General features: G+C 36.5%; 1 protein-coding gene across 1 annotated transcript; it reads left to right on the top strand.

Annotated features, from left to right (window-relative positions):
- Window positions 1-84: 84 nt before the first annotated feature.
- On the top strand, window positions 85-3,332 carry LOC107863831 (probable histone H2A variant 1; the record flags this gene model as incomplete). The annotated part of the gene is given in 2 exon segments (XM_047407997.1): window positions 85-213; window positions 2,768-3,332. Coding segments are annotated over 2 exon segments (423 nt in total). The 3' UTR covers window positions 3,065-3,332.
- Between the last annotated feature and the right edge of the window lie 6,805 nt (window positions 3,333-10,137).

The following is a 10,137-nucleotide window of genomic DNA, read 5'->3' as shown; positions in this document are numbered from 1 at the left end:
TGTTCTTCTTTACCCCTTGCGAGATTTAAAAACGAAAACAAATATACTGACCCGTTTTTTTAATGATTTGTTACAAAATTAAAGAAGATGGCGGGGAAAGGTGGTAAAGGACTGCTAGCAGGAAAGACAACAGCAGCAGCGGCAGCAGCAGCAGCCAACAAGGAGAAAGACAAGAAAAGGCCGGTTTCTAGGTCTTCTCGTGCAGGTCTCCAGGTAGTTTGTCTATAGATTTAGGTGTGGTTGATACTGTTTTTCTGTTGTAGGGTTTCAAAGAAGGTGAAAAGTTAATTCTGGCTGAAAATTGCTTTACCTTTTCATAATGTGGTTGGTTTGGTTGTCAAGTTTCATTTTGTCTATAATTTGCCAAGTCAGATACTATGAGCTGTTTAATCTTGTACATACAAATTGTGTTTTCAAGAATAATAGGATAAGTTTGATAAAGATGAACACAATTAATGTCCTCTGAAAAGTTCCAGGCTGCCTACTTGTCCTTTGCAATGTAATTTTTTTGTGTCTCAATTGCTACATAAGGCTAAATAACATCTGTGAAGGTTGTGGAGATTAGATGGATTTGTGGGTATATTAGGAGAGATAAGATTAGGAATGCAGATACTTGGGACTAGACAAGAGTGGCCTTTGTGGTGGACAAGATGAGGGAGGTGAGACTGAGAAGTGTAAATGTCCTGGTAAAGAGATGTGAGAGGTTGACATGGGAAGGTTTAATGAGGGATAGAAGTCAGTCGAAGAAGTACCGGGGAGATGAGTAGACAGGGCATGATGCAAATTACCTTAAATAGGAGAACACGGGGTTGTGAATTAGGGTAGAAGGTAGCTGGTATTAGCATTATTTGCGTAGTTTCTTATTCTTTGGTTACTGCAAGTATTTGTTGTTTCTTGCGCCTTGTTTATCACACTATTTTGCTTTGTGCGATTTGTTATGTTTTTTTTGATCATTTGCTATGTCTTGTTTTCTAAGCCTTGTGCTGCCTCTTTGTTGTCTTGTGTCAAATTGTTATATTATGTGTTGCTTGAGCTGAGCATCTTATTGGAACCTCTACCTCATAGAGGTAGGGCTAAGGTCTGTGTTAGTTTGCCCTTCCCAGACCCACTTCTGGGAATATCTTGGGTATGTTGTTGCTGTTGTTGTTGATGATGATGAAAGTGTTAATTACATTGTTGATATATGGCCATCTGTTTAGTTTTTGACATGGAACTCATCTTTGAACGTGTAAATTGTATAATGAACATACTATGATAGCATAATGATATATATGTGTGTGTGTGTGTGTGCGCGTGCGCACGAGCGAGCGAGCGAGCGTGCATGTTATCCCAGTCATGTGATATTCAGTTTGCATAAATGATTTGGTAAATACATATTTTGCACCCTAAAGGTAGGGATAAAGTATTGATATGCCCTATCTTCCCAAACTCCACCCATGTGATTAAACAGACTGGGGTATGTTGTTGTTGTAATAAAGTTGTCCAAAAAAGTTACTTGCATAGTAACACACCTAAACTTTGAGGGCAGCCTCTTACACCATTGTTCTTGTTTAACTTGGAAGTTGAACTGATACCCCCTATCCTTGAACCAGCTTTAAGCTCAGGTGTGAAGTGCACACACTCGTAGGCTTCCACCTCAGAAAATCTTTATAAAGTCTATGAAAAATTTTGCATTCCCATCTTCTTTCTCATTTTTGCACACTAGAACCAATGGAAATCTGAACCATCAAACCACATTGCGTTCCTGACTTCACCTCTAAACATTATAGATCTCTATACAGTCTGTTTGGTTCCTGCCAACTCTCATTCAACCACATAGTCTATTAAATCTGGGTCCTTCACTTATCAGTTCAAAGTTTTCTTTGATAAAAATGAATGTAAATTATTTATTATTAACGTTTAGGTACCACCATGAGTTTTGATCCACAAACAAACAATCCAATCCCAAGAATAGCTCAAATACACCCATCTGGGGAAGTATTGGGTTTCTTCTTCATTGACTATTGGTGGTTCATTATCAACGTTCCTACATTACCCATGCTCTACATTTCGATAGTCTCCAAACAACACCCAGAGAACTTCATTTTGCAGTTGGACACCCCCAAGAAATAAATGATGTTAACTTGAGTTAGATGAATTTTTCACACGAATATTACATAATAGTACAAGTTTCACAGACGTGACAATTGTGCTCCCTTTGCTATCTGGAAGTAGTGAGTTCTTTTTACTTGCCTCCCCATTCCTGAGAGTGAAAGCAAAGCCCTGAGAGAGGGGTGTGGCTTCTGTTGCATTATTTGAGGTGGTAATGGTGGTTGGGGAAAAGGAGAAAAAGTAATCATCCAGTTAAAAGATAACACTTGCATGATTCAGTACTTTTTTGAAATTAGTTTTTTTCCCACTTGTCTTTAGGAAAGTGGAAAATCTTTTTCTGCCTTGTCATCTCTTAGGGAGGTAATGGGGACACTTTCGACAACAATAAGGGAGGTTTGGGGAGGCTCATAATGTTTAAGTGTGTAAAGTGACTTTCCTGGACTTTATTCCCGAAGTGATGACACTAAATGTGATGTTCTCTTTCTCTACTGAGATGTTGCAGATAAAGGTATGATTTGTCTATGGCGTCTTGAAGTCTGTTTCTAAGTAGGTCATTATCATCATTGCATTTAGCTCAATGAAGAGATGTCCTTTATGATAGAATGAGTATTTCTTTCCCAAGAAATGTTTGTATTATGCTTGTTATGATTTTTTTGACATGTTTGTGGGATTATAGTTTCCAGTGGGTAGAATTCACCGTCAACTCAAGTCCAGAACTGCAGCACATGGAAGGGTTGGAGCCACAGCAGCTGTTTACTCTGCTGCAATTCTGGAATACCTGACAGCAGAGGTTCTTGAACTGGCTGGTAATGCAAGCAAGGATCTCAAAGTGAAGAGGATCACACCCAGGCATTTGCAGCTAGCCATCCGTGGAGATGAGGAACTTGACACCCTTATTAAAGGGACCATTGCTGGTGGTGGTGTCATCCCTCACATTCACAAATCACTCATAAACAAAACCACCAAGGAGTGAAATGTTCCTGCTTTAACTTTGTTGTCTCTTGACTTAAATGACAGTTGGTGTTAGTGTCTCTTCGCTGTTATCTGGTTTGATATTAGTAGTCTTGTATCTTGATTTAGGAACAATTTCAGCTTCTCAGTCATGTTTGATCAAGTAAAACTTGTAGGATGTAGTGGACATTGGAACTGTTAATTTGATGCTTATATCGTTGTGTTGTCTGTTGGTATATGAATGTCATTCTACCTGTTGGTATATGAATGTCATTCTACCTGTTGCTTTAGATGGTTATCGTTGTTTACTGGTTTGTTTAACGACAAAAACGTACTAAAAATTTTATACTGCTTATGACCATGGCTTCTGTGCGTATCAACCAATGGCTCGCACAATGATCGGTATTGTTCAGCATTATCGGTAAAGGCGGGTTCCGGCATTTGACTTGGGAAGGCTTCTTTCAGACAAAGTTGTGGCTAAATATATTGATGGCTTCCTAAACTTGTGGCTGTTTCACGAATTCAGCTTTGTTTTAATTTCAACTTTTTATGTATGGTAAAGTTATTTAATTTAGACGCATTTCGCTGACTTGCTAAAGCTCTGGCCGCTGTCTTCAGATGTCGGAGCCGCCATTGTGATGCCACCTAACAGCGACATGGGCATTCCTCAAGTAATCCTTAAGAAGGGGTGTGAAATAACGGTTTTACTAATAAATTGAATAGAAAAAAATATTACATTAGTTTATTGGTATTGAGTTATTCAGTTAAATTAGCTATTGTCGGTGTTTTAAGGTAGAGGAGTTCAGTGACGCCATTCCCAAGATGCGAAGAGGTAGGGTGATGGGGCCCGACGAGATCTCGATGAAATTTTGGAAGATTTCTAGCGGGGCAGGGTTGAGGTGGCTGATCAATTTGTTTAACAACATTTTTAAGTCTGCTAGGATGTTCGAGGAGTGGAGATGGAGCAAGATGTCCTCTGTCTAAGAACAATGGGGACACTCAAAGTTGCAATAATTATTGGGGTATTAAGTTGTTGAGTCATACGATGAAGATTTAGGAGAGGGTGGTGGAATGGAGGTTGAGGAAGATTGTGTCTATTTCGGAGAATCAATTTGGATTTATGCTTGGTCGCTCCATGACTGAGGCAATTCACCTAGTGCGGAAATTGATAGAGTAGTATAGAGAGAGGAAGAGGGATCTGCACATGGTGTTTATTGACTTGGAAAAGCCGTATGACAAGGTCCCTAGCGAGGTTCTGTGGAGATGCTTGAAGGTGAGGGGGGTCCTTGTGGCGTACAACAGAGTGATTAAGGACATGTATGAGGGGATGAAGACTCGGGTAAGGACAACGGGAGGGGATTTCGTGCATTTTTCGGTCTTGACAGGATTGCACCAGGGATCAACTCTTAGTCCGTTTTTATTCGCCTTGGTAATGGATGTGTTGACGCGAAGTATACAAGGCGAGATGTCTTGGTGTATGCTTTTTGCGGATGATGTAATTTTGATTGAGGAGTCGCGACAAGGTGTTAATGATAAGCTGGAGGTTGAAGACAAACCCTGGAGTCTAAAGGATTTTGGTTGAGTAGGACCAAGACGGAGTACTTGGAGTGTAAGTTTAGTGACTTGAGGCAAGAGGAAGATGTGGTAGTGAAGTTGGAGTCGACCAAGACAGAGTACTTGGAGTGTAAGTTTAGTGACTTGAGGCAAGAGGAAGATGTGGTAGTGAAGTTGGAGTCCTAGACAATTGTAAGAGGGATAGTTTTAAGTATCTTGGGTTTATGATCTAGGGAATGGAGAGATAGATGAGGATGTCTCTCATCGTATTGGGGCAGGTTGAATAAAATAGAGGCTCGCTTCGTGAATTCTATGCAATAAGAAGGTGCCCCCAAGTTGAAAGACAAATTCTATAGAGTCGCAGTCTGGCCGGCTATGTTATATTTTTATTTTTAGTTGTATAATAGGACTTCACATTTTAAATACATAGCCAACTGTTTTTTCATTTTATAGTTGTTTTCTTTCTATAGTTGGTTTGATGAGGTTCTATTTATTAATATAAATTATAAAATAATATTATTTTTCTTTTTGAGAGATCACTATTATTGTTATTGCATTCAAGTTTGCTACTTACCAAAAAGAAAACAAGTTTATTATTTGCTTTGATGTGTAATTTGTGTAGGCTTTCATACATGAAGGTAGTGTAAATACGAATAAATGAAATAAGAAAAACAAGCAAATTAAGTTTGAGGAGCTTTGTGGCACTAGTGTGCCACAGAAGTCATGGATGATCATTGTTTCAATACTTTGGGCGAAATTAATTCTCACCATTAAATGATCTAAAACGAACAACAATTATGTTAATTGATTTGACTATCAATTTAACATGTTTACAAATCAAAAATTTATAAATCAAATCAGTAACATACAAAATAAATCAAACTAACTGATGCGAACCTCTGTACCTAAGGTAATTAAAGACTATTTAACTTGGAGTCAGCTTTTTCCGTATGGTCGAACGTTGTGTTTTTGTTTTCCTTTTTTTTTTTTTAAATTATTTTAGGTCAAAATGCCATGTGGCGTTGGTTAATCGGTTGTTCACCATGTCTGTTGAGCAAAACAAAGTGGCACGTTTGAATAGAGGTCCAGTCTTTCAATGAAAACAAGTTGAGTTCGGTGACTCAAAACATATTAGTGGCTAAGACTGAAATTAAATGGAAGTTTTAAGTTTTTTAAAAATAATCAAATTTTGTCTTTTGAAATTACATAATCATTTTTTTAATTTTCTTTAATTAATAATATAATTAATGCATTTAATTTTCGTGAAACATAGTACTCTAAATATAGCGAACTTTTTCAGAATGATAGAGCTGCACCTAGAGTTTGATGATCAAATAAAATTCTTAAATAAATTTTAAAAACAACTTATAAATCATTTATGAAAGTCTATTTGGGCAATAATAGATTCTGAAGGCTTATTAAAGTCTAAATCTTCTTCTATCGGAGTCCGAAGAATGACTTTAAGGGAAGTTCTGTTGCTGTATAAACTATAAACAGAGGTGAATTCAAAATTTCAGGATGACGAGGTGCATCATTACTTTTTAAGGTAAAATATAAAATTTATATTGATAATAACTAGGCGATCAAACGATAATAAATTACATTATCATTAAAAAAAATTGTCTGTTTACGTGTTTTTGATTGTTTTGCATTTTTCGCTCTAGATTTTTTTTATTTTAAAAAACGGGTCAATCTTGTAAGGAAGCCTGCTTTAGATTTTTTTTTTCTTTTTTTTGGGAAAAACACACTCTATAGCACTTTTTAAAATAAATAGCTCAAGTTTGAAAGCTTTTCAAAAAGTGGCCAGTCGGATATACTATTTTCGCTTTATAGCCATTTCCTAATTTGGGTCATTTTGACCTACGTAGTCCATATACAATACTGATACAGTCTATGTACAATACTGATAAAGTATTCAACTTGGGCAATTCGACCCTTTTAAAAATATTTTAATTTTTTTATCATAAATTTTTTAAATGATCAAATATTCTGTTTCTTATTGTTTAGAAATAATAATTAAATAATATAAAAATGATATAATTGTTAAATAAAATATGTATCTATATAAGATATATGTATAGAAATTGTATAGTTCTATGAAATATGTATATGTATAAAATATATATAAAAAATATATAGAAACTGTATGAAAATTATATAGCTGTTGTATAAAATGCGTAAAAAAAAAAGTACAATTATTGTATAAATTGTGTATAAAAACTGTATAATTTTAGTATAGAATATTTATATGTATAAGATATGTATAGAAACTGTATAGCAGATGTGTAGAAACGGTATAGAACAAGCCAGTAAATTAAAATGGCTAGAAAGTGAAATTTAAATTTCATGGCCATTTTCATGAAAATAGTTTAATTTGAAGTACCGTTTCTGTCCTCCCCCCCAACTAAAAATTACACAAATACACAACTTATGTTTCCACTATTACAAAAAATCATAACTTCCTAAATATATTACAAAAATCTCAACATATACACAAAATTCTATGTATATGTCGGCTATGTTATGTATATTAATAGGGAGAGAGAGTAAAATAATTTAAAAAGTGAAAGAGAGTGTAATTACTTTCAAAAGGGTTGGTATTTATGTTATTTATACTTTTTTAAATAAGAAACAAATGACTGTAAGTGGGATTGATCCGTTGAACTAAAGGAGTTAAGACCACTCAATTTATTTTGATCATGGCTGTAGACACCTAATTTCGTCCCTCCCCGATAACAATTTTTACCCAATTTTACCTTATCCTACTGTGTACCCTCATCCATGTTATTATACCCTCACAAAATACAAAAATAACAACTTTGAACAAACCCCTAACCAACTTTACACCTCATCCTAACAACCTACCCTACCCCATACCCCTACCCTCACCTACCCTGCCCTCCACGTGACCCCCCACCCCCTTTCTTTTTTCTTGTCCACAAAGAAAGAAACATGGACTAAAAATAAAAATAAGAGGAACCTTCCAGGAAGGGTAGTACTCATCTTTTTCCATTATATATAACAAAGGGGCCCACGTGATTGGGGAGAGAGGGGAAAGTTTCCCTTTTTCTTTATATACCTACACTAATACATACAGAGGGGGAATTTTGGGACAGAAGAAAAAGAAAACAGTGAAGGGGTCTTCTTCCTGGAAAACATATACATACACAGACGCCATTAACACTCTCACAACTTTCTCTCAATATCGACACACACAGGCTCACCCAAAATCGTACACATATACAGAAGGAGCAAAATGACGTGAGAGACTCCGAGAGAGAAGAAATCGTTCGGAGATCGAGTTATCCGGCCACTCTTCATCGAAAATAACTTTACCAGCTCTGGTTTAACTACGAAACCTATTGGAAACCCAATTTAAACCATATCCCCGGCCGAGAACCAAGATCGAACAATGAAATCAGTCTAAAATCTGCCTGAACGGGTTGATTCCGGCTAGTTTGGGTCAGATTTCGGACTGTTTGGGTTAGACTTCGGTTCGTTCAGGTTAGTTTTGGTGTGTTTGGGTTAGATTTTGATCCTTTCGGGTCAGCTTCGTCTGTTAGGGTCGATCCCGGTAAGATTTGAATTAACTTTGGTGGAAAAGTCATAGGTGGACCTCGTCTGTTCGTGTTGCAAGGTATGTGTTGAGTACTTTCAGTCGCTTTGCAGATTTAGTATTCGAATTGAACTTCGAGTTTGGTTTTCCTTTTGTGTCAAGTTGGTTTGTCGTCAAGGTTTCTATTTGGGCTCTCAAATTTGGATTTCTTTAATTCTATAATGTCAACGAAATCGATTCTTTGAAGGTCTATCTCTTAACTTTACTCTTTCATTATCTTGGATTTTGGTTGATGTCGTGATTTTGTGGTTGTTTCAATATTTTGAGCAAATGTTAATTGTTGATGTGGATATGAATGATCGGTATGCTTAAATGTTTGAATCTTCGTTGGGGTATGTGTTGTTGATTTCGGATTTTGAAAAGTGACTGGATAGTCGAGTGGTTTAATAATGTGGTTAAAAATGGATTTGGGGGGTGAGAAATGAAAAATTGACAAAAAGGATAGATTCGTTTTAATTTTGATTTACTGTCGATATAAAAAGCGATATTATCATGCTACGTTGAAACGAATAGGGTAATATAGGTTCGGGTAGGCAAATTTTAGAACTTGTATTTCGATTGAATGTTGAAATGTGTGTGTGAATATTTCTTTCTAGTTTTGTCGTATTTAATTCGAAATGTATTTATTTAGCCGGAGAATGCCCCGAGGCACATTGTATTTATTCACCGGGGAATGCCCTAAAATATTATGTACTCGGAGGACGTCCGTGATGAAGGTCCGAGGCGTCGGGTAGCTTGGGAGCATAATTAGGATTAGGGTAAGTTAGAATAGAAATTTTTATTCTCACATTTCTTTTTACTTTGGGTTGTATAATTGGACTGGACACTAAATTTTGGATTGTTTTATTTGTTTGCGTGATTGATTGTTATCGCGTGCTTTATGTGGTTTATGCATTTGTAGTGTCAAATATTGCCGATATGCTCCACCAAGCGACCATGGTCGAACCACGGGATCTAGGGGTGCCTAACACCTTCCCCTCGGTCAACAGAATTCCTTAGGCGAAATCTCTGTTCGCAGACCAGTTTTAAAAGAGTCAAAACAGTTTTGAAAAGGATTTTCCAAAGGTGACTTGGCACACCGGATTATGCCAAGTGGCGACTCTGAATAAAAAATGTAAATAGTCCTTTTTCGAAATAAATTTTATAACTTTTGTCACTTTAATAATGAAAAACTCTTTCGAACCTAAAATGAATCTTTTCAGAGTTAAAAAAGGGGGCGTGACAGCTCTGACGACTTTGCTGGGGATATCTTTTTCAGAATTCGAGCTTATTGTGGAGTTGTATCAGCTTAGTTTGACGCTATAGGTGTATAGACATTTTGTTTGTGTTGTTTTGTGTTATTATTTATCTTTGGTGAGTGCCTACGTGCTCTTTGTTTACAATTTTTATTTTATGTGTTACTGCTTTATATCTGGCATCATGTGCATAACCTGAGTCATTCTTTTTGCAACAAGTCCGTAGTATACGTGTGTACACGACCTATAGTTGAGTCACCCTTATTTTAGGATGGGGGAGCCGTTGGGTTATATGGAGTAGGTGGAAAGCTGTCGCAGCCACTATCGACCATACGCTCCCCCGAACAGCCTTGTTAGTGAATCCCAGCGTAGGTCAGCCTTCAGGTCATGCTTATATGCATCATGTCGAGACTTAACGGAGTCCTCTTGGTCCTTCATAGGAGACTCACCTCTAAAGCATCCCAACGTGCTAAATATTGCATCTTTGAGGGTAACGTGGTCATTTGACGGACTAATTCGGGGAAAACATGTGTTAGAAGTAAGGTGTGTGGGTAATGAAAAAAGAAAAAAAAAGAGTATCATAGTTTTTAGAGTTCTTTATGGCTTTTGTTTTTCACAATCCAAAAATTTAGAAAAAAAAAAAAACTTTTACCTTTCGTACTTATTTTCTCAAAAAAAAATAAAAAATTT

This window comes from Capsicum annuum, chromosome 3 (genome assembly GCF_002878395.1).
Source record: "Capsicum annuum cultivar UCD-10X-F1 chromosome 3, UCD10Xv1.1, whole genome shotgun sequence".
Lineage (NCBI taxonomy): Eukaryota > Viridiplantae > Streptophyta > Magnoliopsida > Solanales > Solanaceae > Capsicum > Capsicum annuum.
Note: the sequence above shows the minus strand (reverse complement) of the source record. Positions and strands in the feature narration are given on the sequence as shown.